At 40.8% G+C, this 19,521-nt stretch overlaps 1 protein-coding gene across 4 annotated transcripts in view; it reads right to left on the bottom strand.

Moving 5' to 3' along the window:
- Positions 1 to 19,521, bottom strand: part of arhgap35a (Rho GTPase activating protein 35a) — an 80,728-nt gene that overhangs the window by 14,593 nt on the left and 46,614 nt on the right. For 2 of the 4 annotated variants that reach the window (XM_036563705.1, XM_036563713.1), the window contains 2 exons: positions 11,717 to 15,828; positions 5,773 to 5,914 (listed from right to left, as the gene is read on the bottom strand). In XM_036563705.1, coding sequence (XP_036419598.1) covers positions 5,773 to 5,914; positions 11,717 to 15,460 — 3,886 coding nt within the window. In that variant the 5' untranslated portion in view covers positions 15,461 to 15,828. Of the gene's footprint in view, positions 1 to 5,772; positions 5,915 to 11,716; positions 15,841 to 19,521 lie in introns of all 4 variants that reach the window. The other 2 variants (XM_036563697.1, XM_036563689.1) reach the window with 1 other exon arrangement.

The raw sequence follows: 19,521 nt of genomic DNA, 5'->3' as shown, positions 1-19,521 counted from the left end.
TAGGAAATGTCCACATAAAGTTATTTCTGTCCAGAGCAAAACCTGTTACTGAAGCCAGAGGTGTACTCACTTTTTCAAAAGAAAAAAAGACATCAGTTAATTTATTTTTGAATAAATGATTGCAAAGTCAAATTTTCTGTTTTTTGTTCTATTACATACCATTTATCTATACATACTGTTTAATTGATGATCAAATACTCATACGCCCATGTGTCAAAAAAAAACCCCAAAAAAACAAACATTCATGGGGTGTACTTACTTTTTCACATGAGTGTATACATGAGAGAGAGAGAGTGAGAGAGAGAGAGAGAAGGGAAGGGAAGAGAAACACTGCATCCTGTACGAATGTGTAGGGTCAAGGACAATACTAGGAAGTCCTCCCTCATCTCGCTCTCTCTCTCTGGCTTTTAAAGTCATCCTCTATTATTCTCTGCGAGATCAGTGAATGTAAGGTCACTCAGAGACAGAAGGATCCGTCTCTGCTCTCTCACAGAGCGTAAAATGGAGAGGTCAGAAGCTTGCTGTGGCCTTTAGCACCTCTGATGTACAGCTTCCTGACCACCACACACTACCCCCAGACCAGGTCATTTCCTGTGGCCATCTTGTGCATATCCTCCCTCAGCTTCGCATGCCATTTCAGCAGTATTATTCTCCTTCTACAAATACTCTTTCTCTCTCTTTTGCAGGACTAAAGCATTTCTCTCTCTCTTTTGCAGAGCTGGGTCATATCTAGGCTTTTTTTACTGCTATATACTGTCACCAACCTGTGCATTTCACAGCACACATTTCCTCAAAAAGTATACACAAATTCCCCTCATCTCTACATGAACTCACTCCTATATGACTGTGGCATTTTCATATTTCCTAAGCCTCAGCCAGACTTTAAAATGCTTGAGCCTCTCGGGACAGCACTGCTGTCAGTGACGGGGCTGTGGGCAGCTGGTCACCATGCTGCAGAGACGGCACTGCCCACTGGCCTTTACACCAGACAGCTGGAGGAAGCATGCCCACACACACTAGAATACAGTCCTCACATAATCCTGAAACTACTGGGAGAGACAAAGAGATCCTCAAACCTTGATTACATTTTTCTATTTTTTTCTTATGTCATTACTTTATTCACTTCTCAAAACATACTCAGTTAATATACTCAGTTATCAAAATATAATACTCAACATACTGAATCATGTGTTAAGTATGTTAAAATGGATGTTTTAAATATATATAAATTACGAATCCAAATCTTCACTGGACAAAATATAACAAAATAACTAATTTTAACATAGCTACAAAACATTTGATAAAATTACCCTAGTCATTAGTAGGTTTAACTGACAGTTGATAACACTCAGTAAAAACAGTATGTTTTGCACCTAAGTTACATTAGCCATGCAAGCCCTTAATGACGCTATGTTTAATGATTATGTCTGTAAATGTGTGGCAGACAAGACGAGGGACAAACACACACAGATCCTTTGTTGCAATCAACTGCACTGTTCTGCTGCTGAAACAACAGAGAAAGACATGTACAGCACAAGATGATGTGAAAGATTTAAGAAAAAAAAACAAGCCTCTACAGTCTGCTACCACCACCTAAACAGAGCTAATAAGGTAGAAATGGTCCTTCTCACTGCCTCATCTCTAATTATTACTTTGGTTCAAAACTGTACATGCCTATTAAATCCCTATATTATAGGGAAGGTAAGATCACACGGATTTGCTCATCACTCTACAAGAACACTTACATTCCATCACGACACAGTGACGACAACGTTCCAGTAGTGTTCAAATGCTCAAAACACTTCATCATACTAATATGTCATACTAATATTTTTTGTCATTTTATACAGATCGAACAGAAATGTAATTTTTCTACAAAATTTACTGCATAATTGCCATTTGCTGAGTTTAATACTTTGAAAAATAAAGACATAAAACATTAACTGTGCCAAAAGTTTTGCACAGGCCACTTTTTTCCTAAATCAGCAAAACATGTAATTTACCCATATCTTCTGGTTTCGTATTAATTATTTGAAAACTGTGAAACTGCACAAAACAAGCACATCGAAATCCTTGTGTATGTCCATCTACAATAACTTTGGTTTCATATTATCAAAAACACTGATTCAAAATTTTTAAATGGTGATTCCTTTTGAACAGTAGCGTATATTGCTTCTATTTGCAGCGTTTTCACTGTGGGACAGTAAGAGTGCACTACCCGGTGCCATGAAATAAATAAGGCATAGATTCAGGCAAGGGGAAAGAGCGAGAGAGAGACAGAGCGAGGTGTAAAATTGAGAAAAAATAAACAGGATCTAGGAACAATAGATGGGCGAAGCATTAGCACTGTGAAGGCCATCGCAGAAGGGAAGGACATGGATAACTGGAGTAACACAGCAGTACAGCTCCTCAGGCCTGACGTATATCTCATAATATAGACAAGGTGCCCTACATCATGGACTGCAAATCTTTGCTCTTTCCCCCTATATCAAGCAGAGAAATGAATCAGCCCTGTCTGAACACAGAGTGAAGTGCTCACTGACGGTCAGAGAGCCATGTCCACTTACATAAAGGAATGAAGAAGAAACAGCACTGGCGTGTGTTAAAAATACTGAGAACCTTGGCAGCTGTGACTAAGCATACCAGGCCAAAAAATCCAGATCATTAAGAAAAAGTAGCCTAACTCAGCTCTCAGCAGGGCCTGCATGGCTGGCTTGAGTGATGCGGAGCATGCAGGGGCTGAACAATTAATTGCATATTAATCATTACTCCAATTTTGGCCTCTGTAATTAGCTAACTGTTAAAGGCCCAAGTTATTGTCTACAGTGCAACACTGTGACTGCTACATTAAACCCCACTATTAAAAATTGCTTCAGTGAACAGTGATTTTCTGCAAAGTGTGCTACGAGTACTCCACTCACTGCAAACATCTGTGAGTAATAGTAAGTGATGTAGTAAAACTCATGATTTCAGAAGAAACAAAAGAGAATAAAAGCAAACAAGTTAACAATTTAATTCTATTATGTAATTCATTTAATTAAACAATAAAATCTCACTACTATGATGAATACCATTTTAAATTCAACAAAATATTTTGACTGTATTGATTTTTTCCTGCCCTTACCAATTTTCATTATAGCATTATACTGTCCCTCCTACCTCTCAGCATTATGTACTGAAACATATCTATTCTGTAATCACATCATCAGACAAAATCACTTTTTGTTGTAGCTGTGCAGCTTAGAGTGATTTAATACATGGACACTAATCAGTGGTCACGTGTGGAAGGTGGTATAATTAGGAGGGTGAGTAAGCATGTTTGAGAGAGTGCATGCTATCAGTGCATCAGGCTGTGGGCTGTTGTAGCACTGCACTCCACCCAAAAAGCCCAGAAAAGAGCTGAGCCCAAAGATTGTTCTCATTTCCTGCTCGCAGATATTGATCTCAATGAGGAAGCTATCAGGCAGAAAATTACCACAAGGGGCTCCGCATCCCACAGCTAGTGCACACAAAACACAAATACACACACAAACACATAAACACGACTAAAGAGTAGGGAAATCATCGGGACACTCATGCCTCATTCTGCCCCCTAGTGGTACAAGCATTTGGTCCAAAGGGTGGGGTTTGCATGTTATTCACAAGAACCATGATCTAGCATTAAGATTTCCATTTCTAATCAGGCCTATAAGGAGATGTGGGACTGTAACCATGCAACCAGCTGAAACTTAACCACAGTACAGATAAAAAACAAAAACAGAAAACTGTAAATGTGTCAGTTTGCAGCTTCAGTTTACACAACCACGTAACCTGTTCTGCTTCCAGAGGCTTAGAGATTTGAGGAAGTCTCATGGTTTATGACTTAACTTTAACTAGTGCTGGACAGCTGCCTCTCAGAGGGAACCATGATGCGTTCCCAAAACACAGAATTACCCAACACCCACACAGTCCAGCCAATGAGCTCACTCACCACGGACAAGCCTAATCCCTGCAAGCCAACCACGCTAGCGCTATGAACCCAAATCAAATCACACAGACATGCTTAACGTGTGTACATCCACCCCAACACAGCACTACTACAGAGCCAGGACTGAGTAGCACGTTCCCTCTTCATGACCTCTGAGCACAGCAACACATCACAGAGCACATTATCAAACTTCACTGATAACTGACAGCATAACTCAAAATCCCAAGAAGCGTGTGAGACAAAAAGAAGGATAGAGAAAGAGAGGAAGGTATAAGGAAATAAGCAAAGTGAAAGAAAGAAAGAAAGAAAGAAAGGAAGGAAAAAACAGATAGAAAGGAAAAGGAAGAATAAAGAAGTGACACTGTGACTATGAAAGAAAGAAAAAAAAAGAAATGAAGGTAAGAAAAAGAAACAAAGAACAGAAAAAAAACTGAAAAGTACTTCAAATAAAAAACTTTTTTAAGTATGGAGAGGTGAAGAAGAAAGGTGAGAGCAAGAGATGGAGAGAAAATGAGGAATGAAATGACATGCGAGGGCTCTCTAAAGCTGCATACTAATCTGTCTGTGCATCCTCACTGTCCTCAACAGTGTCTGTGGTCATGAAGGCAGATCATGACCCATGAGCAGTGGTCCTACACAGGGGACAGGCACAGTGTCCTCATCTCGGTCTGACCATCTGAACAGGGTTCAGTTCAGCAGGCCTGCACCATCTGCTCCTCCCCAGGCAGAGAGCTGATCTAAGACCAGTTTGGACATTTTATGTCCTATTAAACAAGACTTTGAGAAGCCATCTTTAGTTGCTTGGAACTTGCATCAAACTAAATTCCTTGCTGCACAACGTAAAACAATTCTAGTCCTGGGGAGCAGGAGTCCAGCCCAGTCTGGTGATTTCCCTCCTTAAACACATCTACTAAACCTGTTCACAGATTTGTTGAATCAGAAGTGTTTGTATAGGAAAATCATCAAACTGTGCTGAACTCCGGTCCTCAAGGACTGGAACTCAATACCCCTAATGTAAAAGCCACAAATTCAGCTAAAGAAGTAGCAACCATCTCCACATTGTAAAACAAATTTCATGAAACAACCAATGAAAATGGCTGTAACATTAAACATCATTTTAACTTACTGATTACAATCAACGCATAAAACAAATTAAAAACCATAAAGATGGTCTATAGCAACAATGCTGTTTAAAGCAGTTTGCTTAATTAGCTTGTTAGCTACCCAGCCTGAGTTTACAATAGCTACATATATAGCTATTTGAACGGCTGCTTGTGTCAGTGCTAATTTGCTTTGTTAGCCTGCCAAACTAAGATAGTAGTTAACATAAAAACATTATTATTAACATAAAAATGATACAAAAGATGCAAATGCAGGCTATAAACACTGCAGATGATTTTATATTGCTAGAATGAAAGGATATATAAAAATACTAGCAGCTAATCTTACTCACTAGTGGAATTACTATGTGTTGCATGCAACTTGATTAGTTTTCAACTGTGTCATGTAACTGACAAGTTGCATGGAAATCACGTTTCACTCAGCTTTTGTCCTGCAACTAATCGCATAAAAGTTTCACCCTGTAAAGTCAGCATTTTCAGACTGTTCAAAGTTATCCATCATACTTTCAACTATGACAGTAAATCCAGATAACATGCATGGGCAAGCTACAAGCTGACAAAAACTAACAACCTTGCCCCTTCTCACAAGCTCCATAGTCGCAGTTTAGTATTTAAGCAGTCAGTCTGAGTGATGTGATGTGGCTTGTTGTTTGTGGTTGCTACATGGGGATAAAGGTGACTCACCAGTCGCCTCAATGTAGCGGATACATTTCTCGATGAAGAGTGGAATGGGACGCTCGGGGGTGACCACATTGGCCAATGGAACACCAAAGTAGTTACTCTCCAGGGGTTTGGAAATGGATTGGCGAGGCTTTGGCCTTGTTTTCTGCAAAGCATAAGGGGAAAAAAGACAAAAACAGAAGTTACTTACAGAAATAGCTAATAGCACTTTGCCTGTTGAGCATAGAGACACAGATGAATTCACAACATAACACTGAGGAAAAGAAAAATTATTTTAAAATTAAAAAAATAAACTAGTCACTTCAATTAATTTGAGTTGCTTTATAACAAATGTCAGCCTCTTTCTTGCCCTCTCGTTTGCTTTGCACTAGTCACACTACAAAAATGTTCTTTGCTTCCAATGTAAATTATTGTAAAGCTATTTTATTCCAAGTGATTTTTGAGCATTTACATTGTTCCATTCATCATGAAATGATATAGAAAAAAAATGGAGAACAGCTCGACACAGTTTCTACAGGCACAGACTACAACTTTGTGTCAATCCAAACCCAATTCCAATACCTCTTCAGTGTTAGTGATCCCGTTTTCCAAATTCTAGACTGGTTACTGGCTATCTGTACACACTGATAATATCAGAATCATATCAGTATCAGCTGACAACTGCTTAAAAATGGATTTTCTTGTTATTTCAACAGAATATTTGATGGTGTTTTAATTGTACTCCAGAGCAGCAGAACGTTCAGGTGACGCTGGGCTGCTGCGCTAAAATGTTCACATTTTATTCATTTTGCTGCATCTGTGAACTTACAGAAATAACATGTTATATTTCTGTTGCTGGGCGTTCACGAGAGTCACACTGGGTGAGCTCCCAGTTCAGAGTGATGCTCTACCTAGCAATAATTCAATTAATCAATTCTTGTAAGAGTTCTTTACCAAGAGTTATTAATGTTCACTCAGAGTTACTAATGTTGAAGTACAGTTTAAAGTAAGAGAAAATTAAATTATGCACATGAGACAGTGTATAATATTTATTAAGAGGCAACTTTTCAGTGACTGAAAGGGCATTTTACACACAAATGCTGACACTCTACAAAACAAACAAATTATCAAGTAATTTTGATAGTATGTAAACAGTAGCACGTTTTAGCCAACCTTAGCAAGACTGCTGCGAGCCAGCTAAATGAACCCATTTAGATATAATCATTAAAGAGAGCAAAATCATCAGTACCTGCAAGGTATTTTGTTGACAGCCATTCAATCTCGAGTAAAGCCAATTTATCAATGGCAGATAGACTCGTTTAATATTGATTTATTAGATTTATAAGTGAACTCATATATGCATCCTAACACATTATTTTGGCAGCATTTTTTGTGCATGCACTTCAGCAGTTTTAAGCGACCAAAGCATTAAATAATGGGAACACACAAACAATATTTAGCATCAATATTTCTAGACTGAAATTTGTGCAGAAATATGTACTGCTCTCCCTCTCCATGACTACAACTCTCTGCAGTGGAGCGTCACAGTTGGCTGGCCAGCCGGCGTGTCTGCAGCACCATCACACAGAGTGAAAGAGAGAAAGAAAGAGAGAGAGAGATTGCTTTTTAGGCAAGAAGCTGCATTTATAGGCTGCTCTGCATCTCTCTCCTACAGCTGCACAGACAGTAACAGAACCTACACACTGTGTCATGAACTGAAGACGACTAATCTTTACATCAAACTGGGATTATTTATCCAATATTTTCATGCAGTTCCATAAGCTCTAATTATATCCAAATGTCTGTCTGTCCTGCTGTTTCTCCAGTGGCCTATAAAGTCTACCCACCTCCTAGTGTCTCCTTTCGAGAGATCAGTAACATAATTACAGGCAGCCCCCAGCACTCGTTACAGAATCACTGCTCTAATTACAGTTCACTGGGAGCATTATTGGCATGACAACTTTATATAAAAATAATGTGTTTACAGAACAGTGGAGGTCAACTGTGAACAGTGGATGTGACTACATCAGCATCTCCCACACTGGCCTCTGCCACACGCCTGTTGACACACAAATCTGGCAAGTTCCAGCAGGAAGGAAGACGAATCAGATTCTAAAATAGCCCCACTTGCTATCAATACATTCAATGCACTAATTATGAAACAACTTCACCTAGGTACCCTTCACCTCCCTCTTACACACTCTCTACAGGGCATTAGACTGGAACGAGATGGAATTTGAAACATTCGCCTAGTTGGGCTGACGAGTTTTTAAGAGGGTGCAGGAGCAAAGAGAACATTTCGAGAGAGAGAGAGAGAGAGAGAGGAAAAATAAGAAAGGAGAAGAAAAGACAAAGAGAAGAGAAAGCAAGAGTAACACAGCAAGAGCAAGAGAGAGAGAAAAAGGAAAAAAAGAAAGAACAGACAGAGAAGAGAGGAGATGAAATGAAGAGAAAGCTAGAGAAAGAAAGAAGAGAGGAGAAGAGACAAAGGGAAAGATAAGAGAGAAAGAAGAATGGAGAACAAGAAAGTAGAGGAAAAGAGAAATAAGAGAAAGCGTGAGGGAAAAGCAAAGAGAAGAGGTGAAAGGAAGAGAAGACAGGAAGAAGAGAGGAGAAAAAAAACAGTGAACAGAGAACAGTGGAGAGGAGAAGAGAGGAGAGGAAGAAGAGAAGACAGGGAGAAGAGAAGAAAAACGAAGAAGAGAAGAGAAGAGAAGAGAAGAGAAGAGAAGAGAAGAGAAGAGAAGAGAAGAGGAGTTCTTGCTCTGACTCTTGTGCAGCTGAAAGGGATGGACCCTGCTGAATAGCTTAAACCAGTACAGTCCCCCAGGGCTCCTGGGCTTCTTTATGGATGGGCCTCGATAGGCAACTGATGTGGCTGAGGTGATTTAACTCAATGGCTCCATTTTAACTCCCGTGAAGTAATAAAGACATGAGGAGGGCTGGACATGTTACCAGTGTTGGCCCTCAGGTGGTCGCCTGCTCTACAGAGGCAGCAGCTACAGCCACCTCTGTTATAAAAAACAGAACATACAATGACAAGCGTCTCACCAAGACTCAATTCAATATTGGTGCCAATGCTGACCTTTAAAGGGATTGGATATCAGTTAGATGCACAGTCAATACTGTTTCTTAGAGCTTGTTTACACCTTGTGTTAACATGTGTTTCATGCCTGGATTGTATGCTGATATTTAAAGATATATTTACAGTTTTCAATAAAGTGAGATCTGACATAACTTTCTTTCATAAGCACAACACATTCGGTGTTTGTTTAAAGCCTGGTAAACTACAGTAAATAATATCACCTCTCACCTGTTACTACCAGTGTATTATATGCTGTAAGGTTATAGAAGAAACCACTCAAAACAGGCACTGAAACAGCTGCAAGGCTTTGTCTTGGAGCTGCTGTGATTTCCGCTATGGTCAGTGCCACTAACATTTTCAGAAACAAGAGAAAAGTTTTTTTGTTTTTGTATGTGGATAAAGAAAACACACTGCATTTACACGTTTGTTGAAGGAGGAGCCATTTCTGGCCACCTCCAAATGTGATACGATCAAAATGCATTCTAGGTGAATTTACATCTGGCTTTTTAAGCAGGTAAGTAAAATCTGGACGTGGTCTAATTACCAAAAAGACATGCTGAAGGAAGGTGTAAACAGCCACTATGTGATGGTCATTCTAAAATTGAAACTGTCTTATAATTGTAGTCTTATAAAACTTCTGTAACAATATAATTTACACATTTGCATAATCCTGAAAAACTGGTGTATCACTGTCTACATTAAGGTACATTAGCTGTATATTAATATTTCAATACTCTGCTACTACAAAATGAGCGGCAGATGACTAAATTAACTGGCTGTTACGCTGAGTTAACTCTTTATTAAGGTATTAAAAGGAATTTGGCCCAAAACAATTTAGGCACCTTTTTAGGTGACAGCACTGGTGTTGCACAAAAACAGTGACATCGGTTTTTGCATATTATGTGTCTGAGGGCTTGTCTTCTCCACAGGTATTCTCGCCGTAGTGGGCAATGTGTCAACATATTATTTGTCAGAGAAGTATAGTTTCTGGACCTAACCAACATCAGCTAGAGCAGGTAGCCTAGTTAGTAATAAGGCCTGTTTTCCTTCCATCCAACACCTAGGAAGACTTCTAAACACAATGCAAAACCATGGCCTGCAATGTAATGTACACAACTAACAAAACCCAAGCCAAGCCTAGAGCAAGGCTTGACTGGGCTGGACACGGGCACTGAGGCAGCCAGACCGGTTCCTGGATTAAAGTGGGTCCCACCTCGAAGGTATTTAAAATGGCAGTTGGTTCTCCTATTTTTTTTCCCCTATCTCTCTTTTGAAAAGCGAGTTTAAAAAAACAACCTATCAGGCTACAGCAGCAGGTTTGTAATTTGCGATTAGAGCACGGGTCAAAGCTTTGCCTTAATCTGGGATAAACCAAAGCAGCAGTGAGGTGAGTGTGTGAGAGTGAAAGAGAGAGAAAGTGAGAGAGCGACTGAGAGGCAAAACATAAGGTCTGTCAAATATTTAAACATGTCAATATGTAAAATTAAAAATGGTTTATGTAGTATAGCAAAGTGCAAAAAAACACTGATTCTGGTGCATTAAAACAGACCATTTGTACTGTAATCAAGGCCTTAACTTGCATAAACTTCTTGGTTGATAAATCTAAAAAGCTTCAAGAGAGCTCTAAAACAATGACAAACGTAATCTTGCCCTTAGTTACAAAACTCCTTAAAAATAGAGCAGTAAGGAACTTGTGAATAAACTGGATGGGAATATTCCTTCAGTACAGCATTGACAAAACAAAGATCAATAGCATAACCTGAGGAGTTGGATGTGCTTATAAACAACTACTGACTTTTTACATCAGACAGATAACATATTTATGTACTGGCAGCCTGAAAAACTGGAGAACAACACTATGCAAGTCTAGTTTAGCCTTGATCGCTGTGCCTACACTCTACCTTCCTATCTGTCTTGCAAGGTAACCTGCTTATCACAGCTAGCTGAACATGTTTATGCACAAACAAAGCTAGCCAGCCAGCTAACTTTAAGGAAAATTGTCATTATTTGACTAGCATTAACCTAATATTTTTTTCTTTTCTTTATGCCTAATATTCAAAATAACATTCAGGATGTTTTTTTAAACAAATGATGTAGAGGAGTACCAACACATGACCAAACAATTAAAAATAAGAAATAACTGAATAGTTCAAATTAAGAACAACTCAACCTAAAAAAAATGGACAGAGTTTTTTCTTTTCTTTTCTAAATAAAAAGTACTGGGCATGACAAAAAAATGACAGCACCTTAACTATATGTGTAGCCATTTAGCACATGAATTATGAAATAAAAAAAGGTTTTCTTATCGAAAATGAATGGGAAGGTGGCACTTTGTTGCCATATGACAACTTCATGCAACAAGGGAACTGCAACACAGACAGATTCATCATCCAATCATAATATATGTAATATACATGAAATTAAAAATAATTGGCATATATGCACAACAGTTCTAATACGGTATAATGTTACATGAAATGTAGAGAAGTTATAAAAATGGCAGTGTCCAATAGCAGTGTACTCACTACCACTGTATTCCATTGTCGCATGCTGTTGCCATATGGCATCAAAATACTTAAACCAAGCAGTAAAGGCCTAGACTTATTTCCTAGTTTTAAACACTGAACTGCACAGTAGCGTCAAAATCATATAAAAATGTTAATGTCAGAGTACTTCATTTTTTTTCCATAAGGTTATTCTTACAATGCAGATATAAAAAAGAAACTTGGATGCATCACTTCAATTACACATGGAGAACTAACAAGAACACTACAAGCCAAGGGCAGCAAATCAGATATGTAATTTCTTTCCAGGACTCTAACCATTACATTTTGTTGCTTAATTTATAAATTGTGATAAATATATAGGCTCGTTGAAACTTACCTTTGTAGTTCTGCGTAGGCTCCTCAAGATATTTTTCCTCTTAGAGTCCTCACCCTCTTCATTCAGGGAATTATCCCCTTTCTGCACCCCTATTTCATCCTCTTTGGTCTTGGGTGGACCTCCAAGTTCATCATCACTGCCAATGAAGCTTGTGCGGAAGCTACTGAACTTGCCCAATCGTTTCGAGCGATCACGATATAGTCGTGGTTTCACACCAAGAGCAGACAACTTGCGCCTGCGCTCTAATGAACTGCTGTCTGCTTCACTGTCTGAGCCATTGCCTCCACCATTTGAATGACTCTTATTTGCATTGCGGATGGTGATGATCTTGCCCTGTGTACTATCATGTGGTACAGAGTAAATGTTTTCCTCTTCTGTGGGACGAGGCTTAGCTACAGCATCCATTGGCTCAGCATAGTCAGATGGATCATAACCACCATCACTGCCTGGTGCCCATGTGACTGAAGGTAGTGAGCGTCTGTTACCCCCAGGGTCCATATACGAGCTGAGACTAACTTTACGAAAGTCAAAGGTAACCGTAGGCTTGGGCCGCACTTGAGGTGGAACTTTATTATTGAGCTTGCTTTCAAAGGTGCTGATTTCAGAGATAACACTGAAGGTATCACTACCTTCCAGGTCAGGAAGCTTGAAGCTCCCTCCATGTGTCAGGGTGCTATCATCCCTCAGAGTGGGATATGGTGGTGAGGGCTCAACATCATCTTCTGAGTCCAACAGGGTGGTGCTGGGTGACCCACATCGAGGTGAATGGACATTCTCATTGGTACTGCTGGCCTCAGCCACCTCATATGTATGTGTAGCCTCCACAATTGTCTTTTTTTCAACTACCTCTTTTAAGAAAGGCTGGAAGAGGTCTATCCTATGCAAGCCACCTACCACCCCACCAGATCCACAGACAATGGAGTTGAAATGCCCCTCAATTTCATGGGCCAATTCTTCCCCTTGGCTCAGTTGCTCCCGAGCCACCTCAAGTTCCGTCAACTCTGCCTGACTCTCCCCAACTGCTAGCAGCTGCACAGGAATAATGTCCTGCACCTCACAAAGGAAGGCGCAAAGTGTTTCCATAGAGGCCTTCCTCTTTGCTGAATATACTGCAATGTATCCATGCACTAACCGGCTCTTGCGTAAGGAGAAAGATGAGTGGTAAGAGAGTACAGCAAGGTCAATACTTTGCCTTTGGCTACCAATAGTAAGCTCCAACAACACTGATGTGCCACTGGATAGACTGGTGGAAGGCCTACAGTGCTGGGGAAGCAAGAAGGGTGATAAAAGTTGGTCTACATCATACATGTCTCCACACATGAGGCACATTACTATATGCAAATCTGCCTCTGAGGTCTGCTGAGGGTGAGAGTCTCTGAAACGTGCCGGTGGAGCCTGCAAAGGAGGGGAGCTACTTCCAAGACTACCAGAGGGTCTCTGTACATCCAAAAGGCTTTTCAAAACTTGGTTGATCTGCTTTTCATTTACATTACGTGCATATCCCACACCTGGGGAGGCAGGATCCAAGTAACTGCACTGCAGTCTGCCAGCCACCTGCTGCCCCTGTATTATTAAACTTTGGGCAGTTTCCCCTCCTATATCCCCGACTGACCCAACTCCTCGCTTGGTAACCAGCAGGAGAGACAGAGGGAGCTGAGCTAAGCTGTTATCCCTTCGACCAATAGTTGATTCTCGAAGTTTTTCAATACTTTCAACAACATAAGACAATGATTCCTTGGAGTTGTAGAGGCAGAGGCAACCATGAGGGGTAAAAGTGGGCGTGTGAAAGGAGTTAACTGGTAGACGTACATTGCCTTCTATAGGCCGCAGAGCCAGCTCATACATCCTTCCATCTAGCATGTACCGGTCATCACTGGTGCATAATGCTCTGATCTCATTGGCCAACTCCCTTGCAAGTCCATCTTTGCCAAGGATTACAAGATTAATCCTATCTACCTTTCCCTCACCATATTGAGACCTTAAGGTGCCATCAAATGCATACCTAGTAGGAAACCGAGTAGCAAGGATCTGTTCAATCCTACTATCCACACAATGAGGACTGTTAGGGCAGGTTTCCTTAGTTGGGTGGTACACAAAATGGATATGCTTGAGCACCAGGGCATCCCTCTCTGCTTGAAGCTTTTGTAGGGCTTTAAACCTCTGTTCCTCTCCAAGAACCTCTTGGATAGCACCCATTTTTTCTTTACTGGGCTTAGCATCCACTTCAAGCTCATAGAATAGCTCAGAGTACTCCAGCAAGAGTTCCTGGAAATCCTCTTTGGCTTGGTCAATAATCTCCTTTTGATGCTTGTTGTAGATATCAAGATATTCTGGTTCCTCCAGCCACTGGTAAAACTCTTCATTCATGATAAAGCTGCGGGCCTCCTCCCAGGGTTTGCCAGGGGTGACAAATGGTGACGCAACCAGTTTCTCTTTGAATTCCCAACGCATCTCTGCCCGTTTGCGCTCATTACGCAGGTGCTCTAAATGGTTCTCATAGATTACTTCAGCTGCTGGGGTTTCCAAAAGATCCTGGGGGATCCGCTCATCCTCCATGTTATCGATATGTGGAGTAGTTTCCCATGGTGTGTCATCTAATACAACAAACCAGTGTGAGAACTCCCGCTTTGTCTCCAGAACCTTCTGTACACCTGACCAGCTCAAGTGGTCAATCTCATCTAAATCTGGTACCAAAGTACACAGAGCCTGTGGAAGCGTGCTGAGATAAATCTTGCGCCGTTTTTCTATGTGTTCCTGCTTGAGCCTGTGCACATGTTGCTGAAACAGCTTCTTGGCTTTGGAAGTACCCTCGAGGAAGACATAATCTTTGTATTCGGGGGAGGTCTGCATTCTGCGGTTGATATTGGGCCATGTTTCATTGTGGTTCTTCACAATGCAACTGACCAGCCACTCATAGCGGTCCTTTGCAGATGCTATCTGCTGACTCTGCTGCTTGAGAGCCTCAAAATAAGGGATGATCTTGGGCTTCCCTCGACTCTTGTCTATTAACTGCACCAGGGTCAGGAAGGCAAGGTCAACATTGACATTAGAGCGTGCTGAGGTTTCTACTACCTGCAAATTTTTCTTGGCCAGGGCAAAAGTATGAGAGTCCTTAATATATCGCTCAACTCCCTCATCACACTTGGTCAAGACCAGTACAACTGGTTTTTTAGTCTTAGCTAACTGGTTGTATAAGTTTGAAACAAACTTCATCTGGTCATCAAAGTTACGGTTCATACCCCTGCTTACATCCACACAGAGAAGGAACCCATCTACCAGAAGCTTTCCTTCAGGCATTTGCTTCTGCTCAAAGTCCTGTTCAAGACCCAGCTGATCGGTGCAGAAGTACATGAGCTTCTCAGCAGAGGCCAGTTTGGTGGAAGCTGCCCTCTTGATGTAGGGCTGCAGTGCAGTGCTTCGATGTGGCTGGAAGGTTTGGTCATCAATGAACTCTGTCTGCTCCACCACATGCATTCGGCACTCCGGTGCCTCCTCCAATGCTCGTGCTGCTTCACCCCAGAACAGAAAGTGGTCATTGTTCACCACTCGACCACCAAAGTCACTGGTACTCAGAACAGAGGTGTGGTCCAAATAAAAATCATCAGCGCTGGGACGGACAAATCGATTGCAAAGGCAGGACTTTCCAACTCCACACTGCCCTTTCTCCTTCTCAGTCCCGGACAAACCTACCACAACCAGGTTGTAGATTGGCGCCCGGGCATCTTGTTTTTTTGCCATCATCATCGTTTGAAGGCGCTCATCTTGCCATTCCCAGAAGCTCTAATTGGAAAGCTGCTGGGCTGATATCCCATCCAAGTGCATTCAGGCCTGACAAAAAGGTTGTCCTAAGTTGCCTAATTGTGTAGGGGTTCAGTGCCTTTAGTGGCCAAATTTTAAATACAGAGTCATTTGTCCATGTCAGTAAAGCTGCGAATCGCAGAGTCAATGTAGGTGAACAAGGGTAAAAGGCTGGAGCATAGAAGAGGATATGGGAGGAAGGGGAGATACTTCAATGTAGATCTAAACTGGTGTGCAAGAGGCAGAACTACACTGGCCCATTTCCACTCCTCAAGGGTTCCATGGCAGAGAACAAGGTCTTAGGGTTGTCTAGCCTGGATCTTAGCCTGGAAGAGAAAAGAAGAATACTGTTAGCACTTAGAAAACTACAAAGAGTATCATAAAACAAAAATACAATGGTTTTTCAGATAGGTGTATGTGCGACACAAACATTCCTTCAAGACATGGCGTTCCTGTTCTCATGGTATGCAATGTGCGCATACACAAACACAACACGCATAGATGAGAAAGCTTTGATAAGTACTTGAGTGCTAGAGTTGTTAATTAGGCAACTAGGGAATCCAAATGGCTTTCAACTGGCAGAGCTGTATGCTTTTGACCATCTAAACTAAGAATATATTTTCGATGAGTCCTCATAGAAAACAAAACAACTCAAGTGACGCTGTAAATTAAGTGATGTGATGCCTCAAAATTATATTCATAAACTGAGAGCCAAAACTTTCATTGTGAGTGTATAGGTGACGTATTATAAGAGGAAATACATTTACACTCAAGGAACTGGAGCCAACACCAGTGTGAGCCAGGGTTAGAGAACAGAACAGAACCCTCTGCACAAAGATGAGGGGAGTACACAAGAGACACAAACACTTATACTGTGTTTGAAACGCCGCACCATGTTAGCCTGTCAAGCTCAGTGAGAAGTGTAACAACACAGACAAGGCTGTAATCACTGAACACAGGCATACAGTATCAAGAATCCACACCCTGCTCATGGTTATTCAGCTATTTGTTTGGCAAACACACATTAAAACCACTACTGATAATGAAAGCTTCTTTTCAATCAGGGCTGAGAAGGTACTTGATTCTGACTGAATCTAGTTAGTCATAGAGGGAGTGTGAACAGGGAGCTGTCTTTGGAGACTGGGAGTGCTCAAAGCTTTACTTTGGAAATATGCCAAGGTGAGACACTGTAAATGGCTCCATGGAGATTCTTCTCCCATATCAAAAAGAAGGCACCTGGAAGGCATGACCAGGTAATGCACTACAAGTGATTCTCAAACAAGCTATAAAGCAAGTACAAGCTAAGGAAGGAGGATTGGAGTTTCAGGCATCAAACCCACTGTCTGGGGGAAATGGAATTCCTGTACTTCATATTTAACATGGCGTATACGGCAAGCATGCCAGAATTGCACAAAAGAAAATCAATATCAAAAGTAACCGCTCATATTTTGATATTTAGAAAACATGAATGAAAAACATGCATCAAATATGCCGTAAAGAGTGCACAAGCCCTGTAACGAATGCTTAGTGCTTCACTGGCAGCCTGCAGGTCAATACTGGATTGGTGATAAGACCAAGGGATTCATGGTTTATTCATATCTGCCTCCTGACAAGGCCTTTTAGCAGGCTTCTGGTTGCTGTTTGATTAGCCAGCAATCAATGAGCACTTGCCACTGAGCAAACACAAAGTGAGCTTTGCAGCCTCACCTGCAGAAGTATGACAGAAAAGCCTGCAACTGCAGTTATACTATCCCCACCCACTCCCTAAAGAATGAAGGACAGGAACTTCCAAGTGGTAATGTAGCAAGGGCGGGTCAGTCTGGTGCTTTCTTAAAGAGGACTTGCAAATCAGCTGGTAATCACTGCATCAATGAAATCAATGGCTGTAGTTTCTACATATTTTCATTAGCAGTGTATCTCTATTGATGTCACATAATATTACAGTCCATACAATAGATATGCCCTGATCAATCAAACAGTTTTCAGGGTTTTTATTTTTAAAAACAAACAGCAATTCCAATTGTTTTGGAATTTCAAAAAAATTGGAACAGTAGGAAAAATGCAAATGTGTTTTTCTGTACCGTTTTCAATTTAATACAGTCAAACAATTTACTAAATCACTACTTTCTGTTATCATTTCACATGCCAACTTCTTTGGAATTCTAAACTGAAATTGTGTTTGTATATTTTGTGCACTGTACACTTGTTATGCAGAACCTTTTGGTCAACTGCATTGTGTCATTCGGTGAATGCTTCAGATTATTTTGAATAACACAATTCAGATTTCCTTAATAAATAATGTAAGGTTCGCTTTGGTGTAATTGTAAGAGAGCAAAGAAGCAGTCTTACAAGCTATGTGAGGCTTGTAAGACATTCCTTTAGCATAGCAGTCCAGTACTCTGGAACCATGGATTCATTAACTGGACTAAAGCAAACTTAAATATTATCTGGTATCATGATAACATGACATATTTGAAAAATATACTACTGAATTTGATCAATACCATCCTGCTAAATCTGGCCACTGTAAGAACCTCACACCAACAAGACGGCAAAAAATATCAGCACCCTCTTGAATCTCCTCACCTACAAAGCATGACCTGTTTCTGATTCCACGTGAAAGAGATAACCGCATTCCATAAATACATTCCATGAGATGTGTTTATCATCGGTTAATAGACACTGAGGGTGTGGTTATATAATCCAGGCAGATAGAGGGCACAGAAACACACCCTACGCAATGCAATAAACGAGACTGAAGAGGTATAAACACTACTTATAGCTTAGTTCTCCATTTCAAAACACATCAAACTTATGAAATAAAACATAAAAATGCAGTGAGAAAAGGCATCTCAGTCTGTGGAACAGGAGCGATACATTAACAAATGACCAGGGCAGCTGCTTGGCTACAGATTAGCAATGACCCACATGTGCATGACTGACACCTATAACCACACACATACATTCAGGTGGTGATAACAGTCTCTGCCCTGTCTAGATATGAGAGCAGTCATTTGGGTGACCCAAGCAATAAGCCATGCCCTGCTTACAGGTTCACAAGCAATTGAGCAAGCCATTAGTCCAATTAAGGAAGCCCTTTTAAGTCGGCTGTTATTCAGCAGTGTGCCTTAGAAATGCTCATTCAGGGTACACAAGCACAGCCACATCTGCTTCATCACTCCCAGCTGAGTGTTTTCATGTCTTTCCTCAATCTTCATACTCGGCATATAGTGCAGTACTTAGGGAATTTAGCAACACAGCTCAAAACCAGTGCCAAACAAAATGTCTGAGCTTGTTGCCGCATAGAGGCAATAATAAACTGCAAGACACAAATATGACTGATAACATACTGTAGTGGGCAATATCTGATGGATAACCAGAAGAAAAAAAAAATATGTAAATGTTGTAAATTATGAATCCCCCACAGTGCGATACAAGATTCAGTAGAGTCACACATGGCTTAAATCGGTTAATTTTTTATACAGCTTACAGTTAGTGCAGAGTAAACTGTTCTGGGACACTGAAATGTGCTCTGGACTGAATCGCTCCTTCATTTAAGATTCTTGGAGCAGCTCTTGCTGCTAAAACACATCCACGGTAAACTGAGTTTAAATTATTTGTCAGAATAATCCTTACCAATTCTAAATTAATCTTTGAATTTGGTTCTTCGTGACATCAGACTCATTGTGCATTAAAGGAGCTTTGATAAAACACTCATTTTTATTCTTTCTTTAAAATACTGCAGCAGTTTTGCTGTTTTCAGTAAGGCAATCTCTACTGAAGTATTAGCCTGAGGAGCCGAACACCTAAACCTATCAATGAGCAGGCATCCATCACCAATCTACCATTCAGCAGAGAGATATGCTCGCGTCCATATCCATATTTGGATACAAGTGAACGGTACCCGCCCCACCAAAGATAGTCGAAAGCGCAGCTGGCTGCCCTGAGGCTCTCACAGTGTCCTGCATGTTGGGACAAGGCTGCTGATGGATGAGGATAGATTTGGG

This window comes from Colossoma macropomum, unplaced genomic scaffold (genome assembly GCF_904425465.1).
Source record: "Colossoma macropomum unplaced genomic scaffold, Colossoma_macropomum, whole genome shotgun sequence".
NCBI classification, from domain to species: Eukaryota; Metazoa; Chordata; class Actinopteri; order Characiformes; family Serrasalmidae; genus Colossoma; species Colossoma macropomum.
Note: the sequence above shows the minus strand (reverse complement) of the source record. Positions and strands in the feature narration are given on the sequence as shown.